This window comes from Setaria italica, chromosome I (assembly GCF_000263155.2).
Source record: "Setaria italica strain Yugu1 chromosome I, Setaria_italica_v2.0, whole genome shotgun sequence".
NCBI lineage: Eukaryota > Viridiplantae > Streptophyta > Magnoliopsida > Poales > Poaceae > Setaria > Setaria italica.
Window position 1 is genome coordinate 10439540 of NC_028450.1, and position 24258 is coordinate 10463797.

The window sequence follows — 24258 nt, forward strand, 5'->3', positions numbered from 1 at the left end:
ATTGATGGAAAAAAAATAATAACCAACTCATGATAAAAAGGGGAAGATGATTGAAAAAATAGCAAACAAGTTTGTGAATAATAGGGTAGATGATTTTCAAAATTCAGCAAATAAAAGGATGGATAGGCAAATTTGGCAAATAAGTTTCCATAATACTACCTTCGTATACTATCTTCGTATCAAAATACCTAGTGCTGTTAACTTTTGATCACGACGTTTGATTATTCGTTTTATTTAAAAAATTATGTAAGTATTATTTAATTTGTTTGTGACTTACTCTACCATCGTAACGAATTATCTTTTCGTATATTTACAATAAATGTTTGAATAAGACAAATGGTCAAACGTTGCATGAAAAAGTCAATAACAACAAATATTTCGACGCGGAGGGTATATGATAAAAAGTAAGCCATGTGCATATGTTATGCACATAGTTTCTTCAATTATGCAAATTGGTAGGATTGCTGAGCATGTTTACCACAAGCTAGATCTTACGTAGACCTGCTAATTGGATTGTAATCCAACTCTAACTCACACCAATCCACGTCAAGTTAATTTATTTTTTCAACCTAACTCACCTCATATTTATATTATCTAAACCCAAGCCAATCCACCTTACTAATTGATAATTGATAGGACCTATAGGTTTGCTATATAAACCTATAGGCTCATATAAAAAACTCATATATATTTGAAATAAACGTGAGTCCGACATGTGGGTTCTATGTCAAATTTGAAATAAACGTGAGTCCGGCATGTGGGTTCTATGTCAAGAGCCAGTAAATTTTAGCGAAATTGATCGAATTTTGTTGGACATGATAGGGTTTGATTGCCCGCTACTTTGTGCTAAATCGTATGTCTAAACATATATTTGGGCCCCGCATTAAGAGCCGAACCCTAGAATTAAAATCTCGCGTTCACCCTTTAAAATTTTAGCGAAATTGATCGAAATTTGTTGGAGATGACTCAATTTAAGTGTCTGCTACTTTGTGCAAAATAGTATAGCTAGATATATATATGAGCCCCACGTCAAGAGTTGGACCCTTGAACTAAAACCGCCCTTTGACACTTTAAAATTTTAACGAAATTGATTGAAATTTGTTGGAGATAATTTAGTTTAATAATTAGCTATTTCATGCGAAAAATATAGTTGAACTTGTCCCAAATCAAGAATTGGATCCTTAAATTATTTTGTGAATCAAACCAATGCAACCCACAACCACTCTCAAATTATTTCCTCCTGGAAGAAATCCGAACCAAAGCAACCATTTGATAAATCAGTCTATTAATAACTAATCTAAATAACTTCCAAAAGAAATCCAATCCATTAAAAATCATTAAACCTAATCCGGACTAATCTTACGATCGACCATTCCGTGTTTCTGTTTGCCAATGCGATGGCAATGAGCCCCCAGCTTATGTTGGGCGTCGAATGGCTTGGACCGGCGAGGTGGTACAATTTACTGTAGTCATTGTTAGTCTAACCATTACAAAACTGCACGAACAGAGCATTCCTCTGCCCCCCGAAACTAGCCTGTCCTGCCCTCTTCTGCCGCCGGCGGCGAGCGGAGGCCGGGTCGCGAGAGGAGAGATGACGGTGGCGGCGGGGCTGGGGTACGCGCTCATCGCGCTGGGCCCCGCCTTCTCCCTCTTCGCCGGCGTCGTCGCCAGGAAGCCCTTCCTCGTCCTCACCCTCCTCTCCAGGTCTTCCCCCAAATCCTCGCCTGTTTCTTCAGCTTCTTCCTTTGCGTCTGGATCACTTCGTTCGTTGCGCTCTGGTAAAATCTAAGAGTTTGTTCGTCGAGATGGGAGGCATTTGATTGAGGCGTTCCTGTGTGAGGATCCGCGAGGGAAAGGCCGGCTCCGGCTCTTTGTTTAGTTGAGTTAGGGTTTAGCAGTTCCCTGCGGATTCTATTCGCTTTGATTGGTTGGTCGATTCCGTGCTCGCGACCTCGATCCGGATACTACTAGTTATAGTCAGCTCCATGGCGTGTACTGTTACTGTGTAGTGTTTGGAGCCTGATTACCTTCTTTATTCTCAATATCTGTGAATCTGGTTTGTGAATTATGGGAATTCAGACCTGTAAAACTTGAATATCCTGCATATGGTACTCCCTAGAGTTCCATGTCATCTTTTTTTCTTGGTTTCGGCATTCACCTAATTTACATTGGCACACTCTACATTGGAGATGTTGAATATATAAAGGTTCAGTGCTTGCTGGTATCAGTGAGTGGCTAACTTCTATAAAATTGAGCTAGACATAAATAAGAAAAACCTAAGCAGACATGTGTATTTACATTTTTGAGGAAACATTCTCTTGTACTTATAAATGCTTTGTGTGACTTTGGCCAATCATCCTTTTGTATGTCATTTCTAGCCAGCAGATAGAGTTTACTGTAGATGCAAAAGGAAATACCTCAGCAGAGATATCTGCCATCTGCCTGGCACTTTTCAAACAACACGTAAGGGCTCAATGGGATCTAAGCATCAATAATTCCATCCCTTGCTATTACCTATTATCAGAACTTTAGTTCGACAGTCCAAAACAGAGCAATGCTAGGAGGGAGGGGGGGGGGGGGGGGGGCTGTACTCCTAATTAAGTGAGGCCTTTTAGACTTTGGACTCATCCATTACCTTCAAGGTTATGATCTAACTTGATAACTTGTACGTTTTGCTATTTTAAGTTGTAGACTGGTATTCTTTTAATGATGACTGATAACCTCCTTATCAGTGGATTGGATACACATGCTGTCTGGGTTGGTTAGGAAAAATCTTTACTGTCCTCTGTCATTGGACTAGTTCCCAAAAGAAATATGATTAGTTATTTTTGTTTCCAAGATAATGGATTAGTTTGAAAGAAAAATATTAGTCAACTCTATCCTCTACGTTTGAATGATCAGTTTACAAACCTGGTGAAGGAAACTAGAAACCCATTTCTCTTTATCCATGTTGAATTCAGGCCTCAATTGCACTATGGTGAGTGCCCCGTTCCCCAGCATCGCTACCCTATGTTCTTTAGTGCCTGCACCTGAAATACTTTAGTCTATTATATGTTCTCTTATAAACTTTGAAATGTAAGGATATTATCATGTTTTAAATGTAGACTTTTGCTTTATTCTTTCATGCAGCACCTTGTTTTGGCTTATAAGTTTGATAGTCCTCTCGGGAATATGGAGGGGATTTCTTCCTATAAAATCAGGAACTTGGTGGGCATATGCAATTCTGATCCTTACATCTGTTGCCTTGCAAGAAGGCACTCGTCTTGTGTTTTGGAGGCTTTACAAGTAGGTAAACCATAATAGAAGTTGATGCTCCCCTCTTTATGATAATTAGTGTTCTTATCTGCTGTGCTTATGTAAACAACTTTTCCAGGAAGATGGAAGAGATGTTAGATGCCTTTGCAGATAGAATTTCTAAGCCACGTCTTAGTTTGACAGACAAGATGCTAATTTCTTTAGGTAAGTTAATGTGATACAAGATGGAAATTATCTTTTGTGGTTCAAGGAAGACACATTGTTTCGCCTTGCATTTCAAAGAAATTATTTCTCTGTTGCTGCCTCATCTTTTGCCCAGAGTTTTAAAGTCAAAGTATACATATTGTAGTTGCACCTGTATATTTGCCAAATTATGCCCCTGTTTTGTAGAAGGGCCAAACATTGCAATTTGTTTTCACAGAAAGATTTCCATGCCATGTTATTTATAATCCTCTAGCATATCTTTTCTTGTTTTTTTTATGGGGACTGATTCTAACAAGGTTATGTAGGCTAATAAGTGCTTGCCAGCGCTGTCAAATTTGTGCTCATACCAGAGCAAACTCAGTTTCTCTTCTTCTGCATTGTTGATTTCAAACTAGAAAGTCTTCATAACTTAGGGTTAGCTTGCATTGCTAACTCGACTGAATACTTTAAATCTGAGGATGTGCATTTTCTTACTGATTTGTTGAAGCATTGTTTTTGGCTATCTGTCTAGGTTGCCACAGATTATAATTCCTACTGCTCATACACTTCTGTCTGAAATTGTTTGTGCAGCTGGTGGTTTAGGTCATGGAGTGGCTCATGCAGTCTTTTTCTGTCTCAGCCTTTTGACTCCAGCATTCGGTCAAGCCACATTTTATGTTGAAAGGTGCTCAAAGATGCCATTTTTCCTTGCGTCAGGCAAGTGTTTTTTTCCCCTTAGTACCTAATATGACTTCTCACCAAGGAAAGGAATATAAGAATTCATTCTAGTTGGGAAAACACATTTGTAAAATGTTTCTTCCAGCTTTGATGCTCATTTATTTGTCATGTTGTCAGCATATTTTGTTGCTCCCATGTCTAGTTGTATTTGATTCCAATCGTGATGTTCTGAGTTTGTTTTGCATAATAATCACCGTTATCTCTATATGCTATTTTTCAGCCCTTATTGCACTTGGATTCTTGGTCATCCATACCTTCTCAATGATCATTGCTTTTAACGCATACGATGAGAGGAAGAAAAGTGACCAAATCTTTGTCCCAGTTGTTCATTTGACTGCTGCTGTAATGGTAAGAACTAGTCCTTTTTTGTTTTTGTTCTGCTGCTTGTACTTTGTTTCTCAAGATCATGTGCTGGTTATCGGTTTCTCACTTCAATGAAATGTTAATAATGCTTGAACAAATTTATATTTCTTATTATTATCATGAGTTTGTGTATAGCATTCATTTTTTCCTCTACCAACCTGAACATAGGAACAGTCCACAACTCCAGGAGCAGGCTTTAATATTGTGCTACATATATTGGGTCCTTCTAATTTACTTTTCTTTATAAAAAACTTGCATTTATAAAATTATGCTCCATAAAATCAAAGTGAAGTTTTGAATTGATGAAAGTTGAATGTGAGAAGTAACGAATGGTTGCTGCTAACTAAAAGTAAATCGTGAAATGAATGTGCAATCTCTGGTTTCATTAAGACAATGTTTACATTGAACTTAACTTCTGCCCATCTAGTAAACTTGCAGTAACACTATGTTGATTTAACCTGAGTATTTTTATTCAAGGTCATAGAGGCCAAGTCGAATTTAGGCTCTGTATGGGTTTGTTGCTTTCATCAGTGACAATGCACTGCTGAACTTGCGCCTGACGTTATCGTACCATGTGCTCATTGCAGACACTTGTTAACCTCACCCCAGGGGGCTGCCTCATTGGTACTCCTCTGTTGTTGGTCATGGCTGCAGTGACCTTGCACTACTGCTGGCGAGTGGCATGCCGGAGATTAACTGAGCACCAGCATCGGCAGCTGAACAGCAACTAGCTCTTGCCGGTGCTCCTCGCATCATGTAATTTCCCCATGTGTTTGCCTTATTCTTCTCATGTGCAGGGAAGAAAACTCGGGTGGTGAGGGGGGTGTCGTGTAGTTAGACGAGGGTTTATCGGAGTTGCAGTCTGTTAAAATGTTAGCATCTTTTTGTACCCCACTGCATATAGCGTTCCTGAACTCCATGTCTTCTGAGCCGGCGAAAACGTAGAACTATTTTAACTGATTTGATCATCAACATGGCACCCTGAATATGCATTGTGAAGCTCCTGCATTTCATAATCATAGGGGGTGTTTGGTTCTTTAGTTCGGATTAAAGTTTATGTCACATCGAATATTCAGATGTTAATTAGGAGGATTAAATATGAGCTAATTATAAAACTAATTACACAAATGGAGGCTAATTCACGAGACGAATCTATTAAGTTTAATTAATCCATCATTAGCATATGTTTACTGTAGCATCATATTATCAAATCATGGACTAATTAGGCTTAATAGTTACATATTGTCAAATCATGGACCAATTAAGCTTAATAGATTTGTCTCGCAAATTAATTTCTAACTGTGAAATTGATTTTATAATTAGTCTGTATTTAATACTTCTAATTAGTATCTAAACATTCGACGAATGTGACCTGAAGAACCCAACGGGACCATAACTGCTTTTGGAGAGCACTATCCAAAGATGGGTGGGTCAACCTTGGCAGCAAATGTTCCAACGAAGCCAATTAGCCAAACACCGGCCCGAGGAAGTTCGAATATGACAAGTGGCCCCCAACGATTGGGCCCACTAGGACGGGACAAAACAGAAAAGTCGTCGTGTCTCTGGGACGCAGACCACGAGCACGAGGAAACGTCCGCCTCCTCAGCAGTTAGCCCCGGCCCCCGTTCCACTCCACCCCACTTCTCAGAGCCCGATGGCTCACTTCCCTGCCACTCCGTCGGCCGCGGCAGCCACCGGCCACCGGGTCTCGCCCTCGCCTCGCTCTTCCGCTTCCCTGCCGCGGAGGACGACCTTGCTGCCGTCGATTGGAGCCGCCGGAGGTCCCCCTTCGCGGTCGTGGAGGGGAGCGGCGGCGGCGGTCAGGGCAGCCACGGGCTCGGACAACAAGGCCGGTGAGTGTATCTTGCGATAGGCCTTTCAACAGTGGCTCGAGGGCTGTAGGGGTAGCGTACTTGTGCGTTTTGTTCTCCTGGGGTTTATTTCAAATACTGTAGCAGCAGTTTGCATCAGTTTTCAAGTTCCTCGCTGATTCGAATTCGATCGAGCCTCTGTAGGTTTCGCATGAGGGTTGGGTTTCATTTAGTATATGAGGTAATAACTTTTGTTACAGACCCACTCTTTCTCAAGTCGTAGGGGAGACTTGTCGTTGAAGAATTTATCATTTATGCAAATCCTCTTCGCGCAATTATCTTCAAACTCGAGCTCTTGGGGCTCGAGCCATGTATTTCTGACGGGATATGCGTAATGGTACACATTTCCGGATGGAATCTGAATAATTCCAAGTAGGCAGAGGCATTTAGTTGTGTTCTTCCGGTGGAGTGTGGGTGAGTTCATGCTGACAAGTGACAAGGGACTTCGGTTGTTGGCTTGTTGGTGGCTTTATTTGATGATGATCCTGTGATGGTGATTTGAGGCCGGCAGCTTTTTGTCAAGGATTGCTACCAACTCATCCTGACCCCCTGTCATTTTCTCGTTGATTGGGATGGGCTGGAAATGGTTGGATATTTTGAATAATGGTGAATTCTATACACAAGAACACATTTTGAAGAGTGTATCTGTGGTCCCACTTTTCATACCTTCTACAAGGTTGCTTTTAAATTTTAGATTATTCTGGGAGGATTTTTTTTTCTAGATGAAAAAAGAACAGAAAGATCCTGATAAAATTGGTTGCTATCATTTTTTCATATGGTAAAGGTTGTTGATTTTCTCTCATTATGATTGCTTTTTATGTAGTACATTATACAAGGGGAAACGGAAGAGGGTGCTGGGGGCATAGACATTAGACAGAAATGCATTATGCAATTAAATGTAACTACTAAAAATGACACCGGTGTACCATGCAAACCTCAGAAATATATTTTTTTTCTCGAACACGCAGGAGAACTGCATATTATTGTATTAATATAGATGAAGAAATGAGTCATACAGAAGGACCCCCCCCCCCCCCCCCTCACTAGTTAGAGAGACTTAATTGCCTTTTACAGAAAAGATCGACCTGAGACCTGGGACAGCAGCCTAACCAACATCCCTAACCAAGAGCAAGGAAAGGCCCTTAGCTCTTGCCATGGCCCACAGCTGGGCTTCATCCCTGGCTTGGCTCAAGGCAGTACCAACGCTTGGAGCAGTTCCATTAAAGACGCAGTGCATTGCAGTGCTTCCAGATGCACCAAGCTCCAAGAATGATGAGGGAGTTTAGTCCTTTACATGCGTCACCAGAGACAGCTGCTCCAACCCTTTCCCACCATGCATCAAAGGACGACTCAGTGCAGGGGCGGATCCAGAACGGGACTGCATCTCGGGCTGAGCTGCTGATTCACACCTCCTGAGCCTCCTTTTCTCTAATTGAGATCATAGTTTTTATCTAAACACCACATATGTTAAAGGGGCTACATGGGGTCGCCCCAGGCTGCAGCCCGGGCCCTAGATCCGCCCCTGACTCAGTGGGCGTCGGAGCAAGACAGGAGAAGCCAACTCGATGGAAGAGGGAGTACCAGAACTGTCTTACAAACACACACCCAATGAGCAGATGTTGGATGTTCTCCTCCTCCTGATCACACAACAGACATTTATCTGGATGGGGAAGGCCTCGTTGTGCCAACCGATCAGCTGTCCAGCACTTGTGAGCAACCAACCACATGAAGAAACGGCATTTGGATGGTGCCCAAGACTTCCAAATTCTCTCATATGGTCTGAATTGAATGGTTCCCTGAAAAAGAGCATCATATGCTGACTTTGCTGTATATTGTCCTGAGTTAGAAAGCCTCCAAATGTGTTTATCCTGTACCCCCACTTGAAGCTCGACCTCAGAAATCACATCCCATAACTCCAGGTACTCCATTAGGCCTTCCAAGGAAATTTCACCTTGAATATCTTCTAACCACCTTTCATTAATCATGGCTTCCAAAACTGTGCGCCTACTTGCCTTTCTTTTAGACACCAAGGCATAAACCTTTGGTGCCAAGTCCTGAATGCTTTTGCCAGCCAGCCATTTGTCTCTCCAGAAAAGAGTGTTGGCGCCATCTCCAACTTCGGTGACCACTGCCATGGAGAGGAGACAGTCCACTTCCTTGCTGACCTGGAGAGGCAGACTTGCCCAAGGCTTATTTGGTTCAGATTTCTTAAGCCATGGCCATCTTGCTCATAGGGCAATACCCAGAGATTTTAGATCAGAGATTCCTAGTCCTCCAAGCTCCCGTGAGCAACATACTTTTGGCCAAGCGATAAGGCAGTGCCCTCCCTTTGCTTCCTTTGGACCCTTCCAGATAAAACCTCTTCTAATCTTGTCAATGGCTTTAATAGCCCAGGATGGCAATTCTGTCGCCATAGCCAAATAAACCAACATTGCTGTTAAAACAAATTGTACCTGCACCACCCTTCCTGCACGTGTCATCAACTCCGCTTTCCACCCTGGTATATATTCTTCCTGGAACTAAAGAGCATCTTTGCTATGCAGCATCGGCTGGGACAATTATCAATCCAAACGATGTCCCTGTCTTGTCTTTCTCTGAGGTGGGCTTTCTTGTCTTTTATATTGATTGGTGGCACAGGTTTAATTAACATCTTTTGATAACATTTATAGGACACATGGTTGGATGCTCCTTTTCTTTTGAGAGATTGTCTTAATTCATGATTATTCTCTCTTCCTGATTAATTCCTGTTAGATCAATGCACAATTGTACATCGTGTATCCACTGTTAGCATCCTGATGAAAACCATGTTCCTTTCATGTGTAGTCAGTCTTTTTAGAACCATTTGTTACAACCACAGTATGTTCAGAGTAGTTGGATTGTTTTTATTTTATGACTAATAACTGGAAAGTGGTAAAATCCGCACCTTCACACTTTAAATGTATGAATCAATTCCTTTAAAACATCTGTTATCTGTTGTGCCTTCTGCCATGCTGGAAGAATAGATGTACTATATCTGTAGAAAGCTGGACATGGTTCTGCATTAATTGATATTCTAGCAGGATGAATACTAGTAAATAATTTTTTTGACTGTTTACTAGATCTTCATTACATTTTTGGTTAAAGTAGGTTATTCTTTTCATTATCTTTCAAAACTCAAAACTGATATACTTCAACTCTAAATCATAACTTTTCCCCTCAAGGTTGCTGAAAGGCTTGGTACGTTCCAAGCGTCTGGTGCTAGGAATCAAAATTACATGGCCATGTATTCTAGCATTTTTGGTGGAATTACAACAGATCCTTCTGCAATGGTGATACCAATTGATGATCACATGGTTCATAGAGGTCATGGGGTTTTTGATACTGCGGCTATTATGGATGGGTAAGCTCTTGTATAAGATAAATATGAACTGCACATTCATTTCAAACAGAATAACAGCTATACAAATAACCTATTGAAGGTTTTCCTCATATTATTTTTCTTGTGTGAATGTGAACTACAGAACTTAGAATGCAAAAGCAACATTTGTTTTTTGCTATATTTCTTTGAAATTTTGATTGAGGCATCAGGATTACCTTATGTTCTGAATTGACATATTACATGCAGTCACCTCTATGAATTAGAACAGCACCTTGACCGCTTCCTGAGGTCTGCATTGATGGCCAAAATACCCTTACCTTTTGGTCGCTCAACAATGAGAAGCATGCTTATTCAAACTGTTAGTGTATCAAACTGCACTCAAGGTTCACTCAGATACTGGCTGTCTGTTGGACCTGGAGACTTCCAGTTATCTTCATCTGGCTGTGCAAACCCAGCCCTCTATGCTGTTGTTATTGAAAGTCCATCCATACAAGTACCATCAGGCTGCAAAGTGGTGACATCATCTATACCAATAAAGTCGTCACATTTCGCAGTCATGAAAAGCGTGAATTACCTGCCGAATGCACTCACCAAGTTTGAAGGCGAAGAAAATGGTGCATTTACTGGCATTTGGTTGGATGATGAGGGCTTTGTCGCAGAGGGTTCCAACATGAACGTTGGCTTTGTGACGGCGGGCAAAGAGCTTCTCATGCCCCGTTTCGACAAGATACTCAGTGGGTGCACAGCAAAGCGGGTTCTGACCCTGGCTGAGCAGCTAGTAGCTGATGGAAGGCTCAGCAGGATAATATCAAGGAATGTGAGTGTTCAGGAAGGTAAGGCGGCTGACGAAATGATGCTTATTGGGAGTGGCATTCTTGTCAAACCTGTTGTTCAGTGGGATGATCAGATAATTGGCTCTGGTAAGGACAGCTCTACATGCTTATTACATACTGCATCTCAACAATAACAACGGTGTCTGATGAAATTTAACTCTATAGTGTATGAAGTTGATATAGATAGGTGGAGCATGACACTGGTAGAAAAACGATCTTCCATCCAGCTACAAAAGTCTCAGTCGTTTCCGGATCCGGGACTAAAAGAGCCTCCTTAGTCCCAGTTGTAATGGCTAGGAACAATGAGGGAATCTGGTGGAGCATTTAGTTCCGGTTGGTACCAACCAGAACTAAAGGATGATCTTTAGTCCCGGTTGAAACCAACAACCGGGACTATGTCCTCTCTTTTCTTTATTCCCACGATGGACTCTCTCCGCACCGGCCTTTAATTTGTCACCCCTACCGGCGGCCTCATCTCTCTTCCCACTACCTTATCCTCTTTCCCAACCCACCACCAGCCTCTCTCTCCCTCCACGCTTCCTCTCCTTCTCTCTCCTCCCTCCATTGTCTGCTGCCGACACGGTGGGCCTCCCCGGCCGCCCCCCTGGCCACCGGTGCGCGGCCCTCCCTAGCCGCCGGTGCGCGGGCCCTCCTCGGCCGGGCCCTAGGGTGCTGGCTGCCACCAGCCGCTGTCGACGCGCGTGTGAGCAAGATGGCGAGCGGGGGGAGCTTTTGGATACGAGAAGCTGGTGAATGTTTCGTTTGCGAGTGATTCTGTAGTTTGTGATTTGTTTGTGAATGATTCATTTGCGATTGTGCTGGTGAATCCTCCGTGTGTTGTGAATCAAATCGAACTCATGTGTTGTGAATTAGATCTTGTACGAATTGATTGGTTGTGTGTTCTCACTTGGGATGGTCATGTGAGATGAGCATATATATTTCTTGTTTCAATTTGTGAAGTGTTAATTGTTTTGATTGTCTCTGTGGTGGAGTTGGAGCTCAAGGAGGTGGTACGGTGGTCGAGGTGGAGCTTGGGGGGGGGGGGGGCGAGCAGGGATGGGGGGTCAGTTTTTTGTTGGAACTTTTTAGTCCAGATTGTTAATACTAACCAGGACTAAAGGAAGTCTTTAGTCCCGGGAGGGGGACCTTTAATCCCGAATGATTAGTCCGGTTGGTTTTTCGAGAAATATGAGACTTACCAACTGGGACTAATGCTCATATTTCCACCAGTGTGATAATACACTCTGGACACCCAGAGATTGGTAGACAGTTCTGGTTCATCAGCTATTTTTAGTTTTTGTTGGAGAAGTCGACTCCCTGGATGTTAGGAAATTTCCAAATTAATCTGAGAAAAAGGAAAAAAAATCTGTCCACCTAGGAACCGGATTATAATGGCAGAGATCAAAAGGTCTCCCACATACCTATTTCAATAGATGGTAAATTGGCGTGGTTGATGATTTTGTGTATAACAGTAGCAACATATAGGTATCATTTTCGGCAACAGAGGTTAAAAAGCTTTTAACCGTGTTGCTGGCTTACTGCAACTCCAAAGAGCAAAATACAAACTTGTGTTTTTTTGTTTTTTAGATGGAGTACATATCAAATACTAATTGTGTTTGTTGTTTTATTTACAGGACAAGAAGGTCCAATAGCTCAAGCGCTTTATGACCTCATTCTTGAGGACATGAGATCTGGTCCGCCATCTGTTCGTATCCCCGTCCCTTACTGAAACTGTTTGTACTTTTACGTATGGGGTTATTATACGGTTGTACATGAACAGCGATTTCTAAGTTATCAGAGTTGTAAGCCCAGTCGTATAAAATCTATGTACATCGGTAGCAAATAAATTGGGTTGTACAATTAATTTTTCATGGATATTGTAACAACCAGTTGTTAAAAGTATTAATGGTGAAGTTTGGATGAAAAGGAGGTGTTATGGACCAAAGTCAAATTTGAGTTAAATTTGACTAAAAATTCAAATTTGGAAAAAATTGAAAAAAATATGGAATCAATCCTTGAAGGTATTTAGAATTCAAAGACATCAAGTTTGAAGTCAAATTCAAGTCATGGGTATCTTAAATTCATAGTCAAAGGGGTTGATTGGAAATTAGGTTCACAATCTGAAAAATTTGCGTCTGAAAACAGTGTAAGTATGCAACATTGAAATTTATTTCTTGAGGATTTTTCATATTCACTTTGAAAGGTTTTGGACCCCAAGTGGGCTATAATGTCCGGTGAACATCTTGAGCATGTTGTTGGACAAGGAAAGAAAAGAATTTAAATTTTTTGGGAAGCTCAAAGTTTGAAAGCTGCACTGTTTATATTGACTGTCGAAACTGAACGGCAGTAGTTCTAAGGACAGTGAGGAATGAACATCTTTGGCTCAAAATTGTGGAAAATTCTATGTGCGAAGGTTGGGTCTTAACATGCAAAATGGAATTCCTGTCATGTGGTTAACCAGTTCCAGTAGCTGTTGGGCAAAATAAACTGAGTTTGAGTAGTTGAATTAGAGCTCAAAGATTAAGCCATGGACTGTTTAAGAGTTACTGACGAAACTGAAAGGTTGGCAATTGAGCTCTGAACCAAACCCTAGCTCGATTTCGAGGCTGAAATTCACGGTGATAGAGTGGTCTTTGGTCCTCGATGCAAATTAATCAAATGTAGACTAAATGATCCTCTACAACTTTGCTTAAAGGAAATCCTAGAGCTTGAAAAATTTGAGTTGACCTTCGGGTGAATTTGGGGAAAAGAAGGGGGAGCGCCAGCAAAGGCAAGCAACACGAGATCAGGCAAGCAGGCAGGAGGTGGCGGTTGGGAAGGCGGTGAAAATTTCATATATTTACCGCTCTCGCCGTTGGAGTTATCCATTTCACCCGTCACTCTGCTTTTTCACCGCGCTCTCGGTCGCCGGTGCGCTCCGCCGCCGTCCTGCCACCACCAGCTGCTCCCCACCGCCAACACCACCGCCTTGAGCCCTTGAACCCATCCCGCCAGTTGTCGTCCAGCCCCATCCACCTTAGCCTCCGCCTGCCGTGTTCTTCTCCAGTGCCAGCCGCCGCTCGGTCTGGTAAGGTCGCCGCCGTGGAGGGGTAGGTTGCTAGGGTTTCGATCGTTGTCCTAGGGGTCAGGGGTGTCACGCGTGAGATTGTGATGGTGTAAGCCTAGCTTGTTGGCTTGGAGCATAGCCGGGTTGGCTAGAGCCCCTGCGCCGCCGTGCGCCAGCCTCGACCATGGCCGCCACCATGGAGAGTCTTGCTCCGGCCATGGTGAGCTGTGGTTTGGGAGTGCGCTGTGTTGCTTAGGTCTTAGGGTAGCCTCCAGAGCCGTTTGTAGTCGTTTGTTTGCCACCGGCGAGCTTTGTGCCACCGGTCAGTCTAGCGCTGCCCGCATCGCCGCCTGTCTACCGCCGTTCGCTGTCGTCGTCCTCCTAACCACCACTACAGTACCATCAGAAGGTGCTGTAGGTTGTTGCGAGTCTAGTGGGGGTGTTCCTATCGCCGGGGACCTCGCCGGTGATGAGCCGCTGCGGTTACCCATCGGCAGACCCTCGGTGCCGGGAGGGTGGTCTGCTGACCGGGGCCCGCGTGGTAGTGTGTGGGGTTAGGGCATGGGTGCATAGGAAAAGGGTTTTTGGGATAATGTTGGTTTATAGATTTAGAAAATAGATTTAAATCCTGTTTTTATATTTAATTCATTATAATTTATAGAATTATCCAAATTTAGTGAAACCAATTTATCTAGGTGCATTTTATTTTCCTTTATGCATTTAAATTCTTAAACCCTAGGATAAAATAATAAAAATTTAAGTATTTATTTAATGCCTTTGATTAAGGTATTTAAATCAATACTTACTCTTTATGAAATGCATAAAATTCTAAATAATGTTTTATTATTCACAAATACTTATTAATCCATAGGGTTTAAGTTTTTCAATTAGAAATTAATTATAATACTTTTCTAAATAAAAGTAAAATGCTTAAGTTAGGTTGTTAAAAGAAATTAAATTGTGGGTTAATTCTTTATGGGTAGATTAGTGTTGGCTTGCAACTTTATCATGAAGATAAGTTGTATAGTATTTGTTTCAAAAAGTTTTGCATCTCTAACTATGGCATGCATCATATCGTAGAAACAGAAGTCCCGGAAGTGGATTTCTTAGAATTCTCAGAAGAACCTTAGGAATTTGAAGAGGTTGTTGAATTGGTCCTTTGTGTTGAAGCATCTTCAGAGGAGACTAACTTTTTTGTGAATCAAGGGAAGCCCCGGTGCATCTAAGCCTATCTACTTTCAGAAATTATTATTCATGAGTCCAATTATTGGTTATTTACTTATTATGCATTAAGTCTAGGAGTTGATTGCAACCTACTCTTGTGCATGATCCCACCTTGTTTATAGGACATCTTTGCCACCTGTTCAAATAATTAGTAACCATCTTACCCACCTTGTTTATAGGACATCTTTGCCACCTGTTCAAATAATTAGTAACCATCTTATGCTTAGCAACGCTTAGCTCCCTTTAAAGTAACTTCTGTTACTCAACCATTTAAGGTAAAAATTGTCATACATGTTGATCAAGGAAAATAGCTTGGAATTTTGAAATGTAGACAGAAGCTAGAAATGGTAGTTCTGTCTACTAAGTTTAATTTGGTTAAGACCCATTCATTGTTTTAACCAATGATCAAGTGATATTACCTGGTTGCTTATTGTCTCTGGGGACCAGCAAAGTCCGGTAGGTTAATTGACTCACTGATTGAAAATATTCTTACCTGTGCTTGGCGTACGGGAGAAAGGTAGGGGCGTAGCCTGAAACTCACATGGAGATCAGGCTAGATGTGGATCCCATGTGGGGGTGCGTCCCTGGGTTCGAGTAATTATATTTCCGATTGTTGGGTACTGCTAATCGAAAGTTCGTTATACACAACCTGATCAGTTTGTGCATGGGTATCTTCTGCAGGATGTAAATTGGTCCGGATAGCGGCAATTCTCGGTTCTGAATGCACTTGATCATCGCTTAAGCATCGTAGAGTAATCAAATTGAATATAATGTTTTCCTTGAATTAATATTGCTGTATGATGTTAGTTCCACCTGGTTGCTTAAAAATGTTTTATTCCTAGAACGGTTAGGTAAAACTAAACTAAAATAAAATGATAAAACTAAGGCTCTACTAATAGTAAGCTTTTCGTAAAAATGTAAGTCAGCCAGTACACTAAAAAGCTATCATATTGTTTGGAAACAATATTTTAAATCTACTCGTCGGGTCAGTCTTGCTGAGCTTGTTATTATTTTTAGAAGCACAACCGGGGTCTACTGAAGAAGAAGGCTCGAAGAACTAGGGTATTTTACGGGTCTCGTAATACCCTAGAGTGAACCTAGTTGTATAATTACTTGCCCTTAGACTTGTTTAATGTTCAAAACTCTTAGAATCGGTCTAACTTGCACTATTAAATTTGTTTCAATCTTCGGTTTGTAATAACTAGTAGAAATGCCCGTGCGTTGCTACGGGTCTTTACCCTCTCTAAATTAATTATCTTCTTATTCCCGATTCATATTTCATAATGCTATATCCACTTTTCTTCTTCTCTTTCCTGGAATTTTGCACACGGTATAAATTTAAGAAGTACATTAGCTATCACAATCAGAAAAATTGCATTTCTACCAATGAGACGGGAATGGTAAGATCATAAGCAACTATTTTTGAAATTGGGAATTACACATTTCCTGACTGATTTAAATTATGGTACTACGGATAGAAACCAGGGGGGCTCATTCTTCTTCCTGTACCTTCGTTTTCCTCTTTTGTCCACAAAAATACCTCATAAATGTGCTCCAACTGTTCCCGTGTGAAGAGAGGTACAGTTCCAATGCGGCAACCAGCATTCAGCAGATACACGACTGACTTCCTATCCCTGGTAAAATACATAAGAGAGCTTGTTGATATCTGTTATCAGAAGATTTATAAGCTGCTTTATGACATGCGAAGAAATAGTACCTTAGGCATTTATAAATTCGAAACTGAACGCCAAATTGTGACATGAAGCACTTGCGCTTGTAGTGTATTCTTAGCTTCTTGTCTAGAGTCTATGTATATGTTATATAACTGAACATAGATAGCATCCTCGTCAGTCTCTAACTTCAGAAGATTCTCTGCAGCATGTGGAGCTAGGTCAATTTTTTTGTGAACTCTGCAAGCAGTCAAGATGGAGCCCCATATGACAGCATTTGGTTGCATTGGCAGCCATATTGCTCAATCTGAGGCTGTATCCTGTGCAACGATGTCATCTCATTGAAATGCATTCGACATTCATTAAGCAGGCATGAGTGGTTGCGTGCAGTAAGAACAGCAATGTAGGTAACTGAGTTGGGCTGAAAACCATCGTGTTTCATCTGATTCCAGACATTGGGTTATTCTCCTTGTCCATGCTTGGCTTGAACTGTGAACAAAAACAGAAGTTTAGTTAGTAAACTATCTCAAGTGTCATGTGACGAGCCTAGCACTATTGAGACAGGTGCTATAACAAACTAATCTGTCTATGTTTTATGATTTGCACATGTTGTTAGCATTTGCTAATGTCTAACTGCGAAATTTCTTTTTGCTATAGACAAAATCAATTAAAAATCAGTGACTTATTAAACACCAGCTGAAACAAACAGTAGTTAATTTATTTAAAACAGCAATTCGAAAAATTAGCACTCATTATGGAGACATGGCAAGCAGTAATTGAAGTTGTTTCAGAGGATTCATACATTGGATACATGTCAAGCTGTTGCGATAGTTTGTGTATTCTCGGCAGCGCGCTTCAAATCAGAGGAGTACACAGCAGCTGGCTTGGCTTCTTTCAACATCCGACGGGCAAGCTTATGGTTTTTTAATAGTAAAATCAGAACCACATAAAAACATGATCCCAAGAAATAACCACAGAAAGTATAACTACCATGATAGCTTGTTGTTTACCAGTCTCATTCAGCTCTTTATCCATTTGTCCCTGTTAAAAGAGTTGAATTCCTTTCCTCTTCAGGAAGGAGAAAACTAATGGAACATAGTTCCCACCAATTGTCTTTTTCCTGGACAGCAAGCAAATCCATTGCAATTTCAGTTTTTTTTTTGACAGCAACATTTACTTGTTGACACTCAGAAGGAACAGTGTTTTTCAACATCCAAGCAGGCAAATCTCCACTTAGCATATTGTCAGTCAGGTACCTAATAGTTTTCAAATTGAAATGAGGCTCCATTGGAAAATTAAAGGTGACACTTAACTCTGGATAGAATGCCATTTGTTTAAAACATCAAGATAAAAGTTGGTAGTTAAAATAATAACCTGGAATTAGTACAGTTTATAGTAATTACATAATCAGGGTTCTTTGAAGTCTTTAGAACCTGAATGAATTCAGTATATAGAATAATCTGTTCGTACAGCAATCATGGCATACCTTTCTGAAAGTTTCTTGTTTTTTGTTGCTTGCAGGAGAATCACCTATTTGTAACAGAAATAATAAATATCAACTTTAGTTAGTCGACACATGCATAAAACCGTCATGAGTAATTTCTCATAGAACTTACAAAAAGCTCATTACCTATTTGGTGAGGACCTCTGAATACACTATATTCTTCGTGTATCTATCTGTTGTGTCTTTTTGATTGACCTCTTTCTTATCTGACATTTCGCTTTTTGTGTTCCTTTTTTTCCTTTTTTTATTTTTCTCTGATGGCTTGTTTTTGTTGTCCTCATCTTCATCATCATTTTCAGCTGTTAGTATCTTTATGTTCTTGGCTGTTGTTGCTCTAGAAAGCGCGACATATAATTGACCGTGAGAGAAAACCGGTTCAGGCAGGTAGATGCCTACATTTGGTATTGTTTGTCCTTGTGCTTTGTTTATTGTCATTGCGAAACTTAGTCTTACAGGAAATTGTTTTCTCTTGAAACGGAATGGGAACATCTCATCATCAGAGGGGCACAGCGGGATTCGGGGCAAGAAAACTCGTGTCCCATAATGTTGTCCTAGCACAATCTCTGCATCGATTGCATTTTTCTGGAATCCTCGTACCACCAATCTTGTGCCATTGCATAGTCCATTAGCTGGGTCGATATTTCTGAGTAGTATTATTGGACAGTTAATCTTGAGCTTCAGCATATGTGGTGGTAGTCCATTTGGGGTTAGTGTGTTTAGGAATTCCGGGGGATAGTAGTTATGTGAGTCATCTTCTACACTATCGAAGCTGTGATAGACCATCTCTTCTCCTTGGAATCGTTCAATCATTTTCAGATTTATGCGGTCTACACAGTCATTACGCGTGGATAAAATGGCTCTTGACGTGATGTAATTTGGATCCTCCAGGCAAGCACTGTTCATTTGATAGACGCTGTCGATGAGTCTATCAAGTCCTGAATCATCCATTGTGCGTGGAATACATATATTTTTTGGCAGACGTATCTCGCCTTTATCGTTTGTCTCCTCAGTGCCATTGCCGATGCGCAATAGGTATTCTGCAAACCATGGATCATTTTGAGCCCTCATGTTGCGCACAAGCTTCATGTGACGCATGCAATTCCAGAGTTCAGATTTGCGTAGTGAGGCATCTACTATTTGTGATCTTGTACCCTTTCGTACAACCGGCAGAACTTGTCTAAAATCTCCCCCAAATACCACTGTTTTCCCACCGAATGGAAGATTTGGTATATCCATTATGTCACGCATGCTTTTGTCCAGTGCCTCTATTGCTTGCCTCTTAGTCATCGATGCTTCGTCCCAAATGATTAGCGATGCTGTTTGAAGTAGCTTGGCTGTCCCACTTTGTTTTGTGAATGAACAAATAGCCCCATCATCTATCCTTAATGGTATTTTGAACCTTGAGTGCGCTGTCCTTCCTCCGGGCATTATTGAAGCAGCGACACCAGAGGTTGCTGTTGCTAAAGCTATTTTTCCTTGTCCACGGACTGTTGCAAGCAATGCCCTGTATAGAAAAGTTTTCCCAGTTCCTCCCGGTCCATCTACGAAGAATAGCCCTCCTTCATCTCTATCAATTGCTGTTAGAATTTCATTGTAGGCGGTCTTTTGCTCGTCATTTAGGTGTTTAGGCAATTCCATGTCCTCAGGGTCCACCTCGATGTTGGCTTCCTCGGTGATCTCCCTAGGTGTATTGTCTTTTGTGTCATTTTGCTCGTTTATCTCTGGAAGAGGAAAAGATCGTATGTCTTTTCCCATCGATTGCAACATTTCTCTAATATTGATTAATACCATCTGTTCTACCATTTTTGCATTTTTGCAGTTTCGTCGATAGTCTTCTGACATTGCCTCGATGTGATTGTTCCATAGTGCACGGATGTCGTGGGGCTCACAAAACACAAGAATCGTTGCAAATAGCCTTCGCAGTGAGGAAGGCATCCGAAATAACTCTGCTTCTGTCAGGCAATCATCTAACGTGTTGTCTGCCTCAATGAGGCCCCTTTTCTCTGCAGCTTCACGAAATGATGGCAATATTTGGCCATCAACTGTTCGTAGGTCTTCGTAGCAGGTTGTGCCTTTCACATGGTTCAGGAGAACTCGAAGATAGTATCTTTCTCCTTCGGCTGGATGTGCTGAGACGATTCTCCCAACCTGGTACAACGTTTTCCTTTTCCTCTGTTGCCAAAACTTCCCTTGGGTTTGCCAAGTATAATGTTCTGGAAAATCACGGTACAGAATGCTTCGTGCTTTTTCGTGTATTTTGTTTGCTTCGAAGTATGCCGTTAGCATTGACTTCTCAACACCTTCGCGGTTGATTACTTCCGTTATTTCTTTTTTTCCATGGTATGAAACCATGTGCATGTTTGGTAGATGTAGCTGCAATTGCATGACTGGAGGATTTGTCTTGCTTAGATCGAAGCCATATATCCTCCATAGTGCCTCTGGTGGTGTCACCCATCTCGCGTCTCTGTATTGTCTAATCTCATCGATGTCTTCTTTTTCGCTTGTCCCATTTACACATACAGACGCACGGTCATGCCCCTTGTAGATGTATTTGTATAGGTATTTGACAGCTTTGATGCTTGAGCATACCTCGACATTTATATGGCAATTGAACATTTGTAGGAGGTAAGGGTTGTATGGGACTACCCACCTGTTATCTAGTTTGTGCCCTCGGACTATTTCATTGTTGCCGTCATCACGTCGCCTGTATAATGGGTAAGAATCCTTGCCTTGAATGGTAGTAGCGTTAAATGGCCTTGGATAATAGTTCTTGCATGATTTTCGATTCTTTGTGCATGCACAGTTCCTATTCAATGTACCGCAAGGTCCATGCATCATATGTTTGATAACCATCTTGTACAACTCTGGGTACTTTTGTTTGTTTGGGAGCTCCGCCGAGATTAGTCTATCATATTGCTCTGGACAAGTAAGCTTATATTTTCCGGTCATTATAAGCAAGAAATGAGCGTGCGGTAGACCTCTCTTTTGGAACTCTACAACATAGGTATAGGCCTTCACCTTGCCTAGCATGTGCTTTTCTAACAACTCCTTTTTCATTTCTTCTAGTTTTGCTCTGAAAACACGAACAACAAGATCAGGGCGATCTTGTGGTGTTTGACCAACCCCAAGTTCATTCGTGATCTCTTCCCAGTTGGGATTGCATGTCATCGTGAGGAATATGTCCGGTTTCCCATATTTTCTGACTAAAGCCATGGCGTCTAGGTACCGACGCATCTTGTCTCGAGGACCCCCAATAAATGATGACGAAAGCACTGTCCGTTTTCCGACCTTATCTCCCCTGTCTTGTCCTGCATGAATGCTATCTAGAAGGCCTTGGTATAGATCCGCCCTTATCTCTTTTTGATGATTCCATATGAAGTCCAGTCGTGAGCTCTCAATTTTGATGTATGTATCCACGGCGAATTGTTGGAAAAGTCGTCCGCCGTATAGTATTGGGTTAAATATGTTTGGTCGCACATGAAATTTATAGCAGTAGTATTCTCTCATGGTTACCCACATTCTACCACTTGAATCTGTGTTGGACAAATATAATTGTTTGTTAACGGCATAGGCAATTATTTAATTAGTAAATGTAATTATGAAGGCTAATATTTGAATTAGTTACCTGGGTCATTGTTTTTGTTATTTTTATTAGCACGAGCTTTCTTTACATCTTCTGTAGTAATTCCAACCTTTGGGATATCGGCATGCCATCCCAATTCACCTCTTGGAAAGAACAGAGGATAAGACAATGGATCGTAGCATCCAGCGTATGATCGGATTCCTTGTATTTCGTTGTTGTTTCCATGTAGTATTACATTTTTGTCAAAAGTATTCCTTCGTTCATTTCCTTCAACCCAAACTGCAGCTACCTCTGATGTGATTGGTGCGTTGTATGTCCTTTGGTCCAATCTTTGGTCAAGGTTCAACATCACTCTGTACTCCTCAATGTTTTCTTCCTGTCCCAAAGTCCTAAATTGTTCAGAGTATGGATTGTTGCGTAGAGTATTGGTTATAATGAGTAATACATGTTTGTCTTGCTCATACATTTCCTTGCGGCAATAGCGGTAACGATGCTCTAGGCTTGGATCATCATCATAGAAGTAGAGTTCTAGATGCTTAGGATCTGAACCATCTTTTCCAAATGACCGTATGTTGTGATAGATTTGACCATGTGCTCGGAAGGTGTAAATACCGCTATTTCTCATTGTAGTTGTATCTCTATCGAGGTGACAGTATAGAGAAGTAAATGAGAAGTGGCCATTGAAAAACCTTATATTCTTTCGAAAATGTATTGCATCAGAGTCATTGCTTGTCCATAGTCTCATGAGCTGATGTGGTGTCTCAAGATTTGCAAGTTTTATTTGTCCTTTTCGACAGCATAGGCCTTCAGGTTCATGGTGAAATTTCTTTGCATCGCAATATTTGCAATTTTCAACAGGTTTCAGCTTGTGTGTGTTGTCTGGTATGTTACTATAGACGAGGTCATATGGATCATTGATGTTTGAATGTTCTGGAACGGTTGACTCATTTTCATTTATTTGTACCTCTATATCTTCCCATTCTGCTATGATTTGTAGGATTAAAGAAATTAGAGAAGTACTAACATTGAGATGTGAAAATATTTTAACATGTTTATCATACCTTGACCAGAAAATATGTTACCCTCTTCATCGGTGTCTTCTTCATATACAACTCCATCGTCATCTGCATAGAAATATGTGAATTATATGCTGTTTTCTATTGCATGATAATATAAATTTAGTATATATCCTTACCATATGGTTCATCATCAATGATTGATTCATTTGGTTCTTCTCCATCCTTGGTTGCTGTTCCCATTGAATAGGAGATATCTGTCCATGAAAGATTGTTATCATTGTAAAAATTGATGCATGTTGTATGTGATTGTTAGAGTCATATATGCAATTAGGAGTATTACCTTCCTTCATGTTTGTTGGCTGTTTTATAGATTGCAGATCATGTATGACTTTGGTCTTTGTAGAATAGTCTTCATCTGTTACGATATTTGCAGGGTTCTCCATTGCTATTGAATTCTTGCTTAGAGTGTTACGTCGTCGTGCACGGTTAGCAGAATCTTGTTGTAACTTTGCTTTCTTTTGGTTTGGTTGCATGTTTGCATATCTTTCCTTGTCATGCATGCATTTTTTCTGTATTTTTTGCTGCTTTTCTTGATCAGTCTCCTCTGAGCATTTTTGTTGGATCTGAGTTGAATTTGTTCTTGTTCTTTTATGTTGATGATAGGCTTCACGACGTTTTTTGAGTTTCTCCTGCTTTTCTTGATCAGTCATACGTGCATACCTATCTCTTTCTCTTTTCCTTTTCTGCTCTTTGGGATCCAAGAGTTGCGATGTTGATTCAAATGGTTTTTCTGCAAAGAGATATATATAATATTATGAAAATATATGAGACCGAGAAACACTAATTCTGTGTTTAATGGTTTGTAAGATTTGAATAATATTCAACATACCAAGAGTTGTCATTGATTATACGGCGCTCGCTGGAGATAACTATATGTGTGTGCTATGTTGAGAAGGTAATCCAGTAAGAAGTCCACGGACAAGCAATTATTGCAGCTTCAAAATCTTTTCTTGTGAGTTGTCTGCAATTAGCATGAAAGGGGATTGCTTAATTTCAGAGAGGATATCTATTATGCAATCTGTTACATAAACTTGATTGAAACAAACTAATTAGCCTAGGTTCATCTATTAAATCACTAAGGAAAACCATGGCATGCTGTTGTATCATGGAAAGAAATTCTGGGAACAACAGGTTGCCTTTTTTGAATGTAACCTTCAAGTTTTCAGGATATGCAATATTTCAAAAATATTAGCTTTGTTCATTTCATATTGCCAACTGGTACGACATGATCTAATTATTTGTTTTGAAAGACAAAAAAAAGATCTAAACTGCATTATTAATTGGTACACAGTAGCTCCCTGCGTTTTTGGAATTGTAAAACAGGTTCTATTTTATCACTCAAAAGGAAAGGAATGCCTCTGGATACATGTCTCGCTAAGTGCTTCATTCACATGGTGCCTAAGCTAGTGCGCCCCGAGAAACTGCATGCAGGAAAGAAAAAAAAAAAGCACCTTCCAGGCAGCAAAAAAGGTTGCCCAACACTACATGCCTACAAGCTGACAAGTTCACAGGGAAAAAGGCGCTAGCAGGGATATTCATTCAATTCCATCT

At 40.9% G+C, this 24258-nt stretch overlaps 3 protein-coding genes across 3 annotated transcripts; 2 read left to right on the forward strand and 1 right to left on the reverse strand.

Moving 5' to 3' along the window:
• Positions 1–1471: 1471 nt before the first annotated feature.
• On the forward strand, positions 1472–5552 carry LOC101786753 (gamma-secretase subunit APH1-like). Its single transcript, XM_004952129.2, has 6 exons — positions 1472–1704; positions 3130–3285; positions 3374–3459; positions 4030–4155; positions 4397–4524; positions 5127–5552. The coding sequence occupies exons 1-6, from the start codon at positions 1592–1594 to the stop codon at positions 5268–5270; spliced, it is 753 nt and encodes a 250-aa protein (XP_004952186.1). The 5' UTR covers positions 1472–1591; the 3' UTR covers positions 5271–5552.
• A 492-nt stretch (positions 5553–6044) lies between these two features.
• On the forward strand, positions 6045–12527 carry LOC101752610 (D-amino-acid transaminase, chloroplastic). Its single transcript, XM_004952130.3, has 5 exons — positions 6045–6392; positions 8954–9009; positions 9611–9789; positions 10015–10688; positions 12236–12527. The coding sequence occupies exons 1-5, from the start codon at positions 6194–6196 to the stop codon at positions 12328–12330; spliced, it is 1203 nt and encodes a 400-aa protein (XP_004952187.1). The 5' UTR covers positions 6045–6193; the 3' UTR covers positions 12331–12527.
• Positions 12528–18171: 5644 nt separating this feature from the next.
• On the reverse strand, positions 18172–23090 carry LOC101768442 (ATP-dependent DNA helicase PIF1). Its single transcript, XM_012844742.1, has 4 exons — positions 22988–23090; positions 22824–22901; positions 22690–22752; positions 18172–20117 (listed from the first exon to the last, which is right to left on the reverse strand). The coding sequence occupies exons 1-4, from the start codon at positions 23088–23090 to the stop codon at positions 18172–18174; spliced, it is 2190 nt and encodes a 729-aa protein (XP_012700196.1).
• Between the last annotated feature and the right edge of the window lie 1168 nt (positions 23091–24258).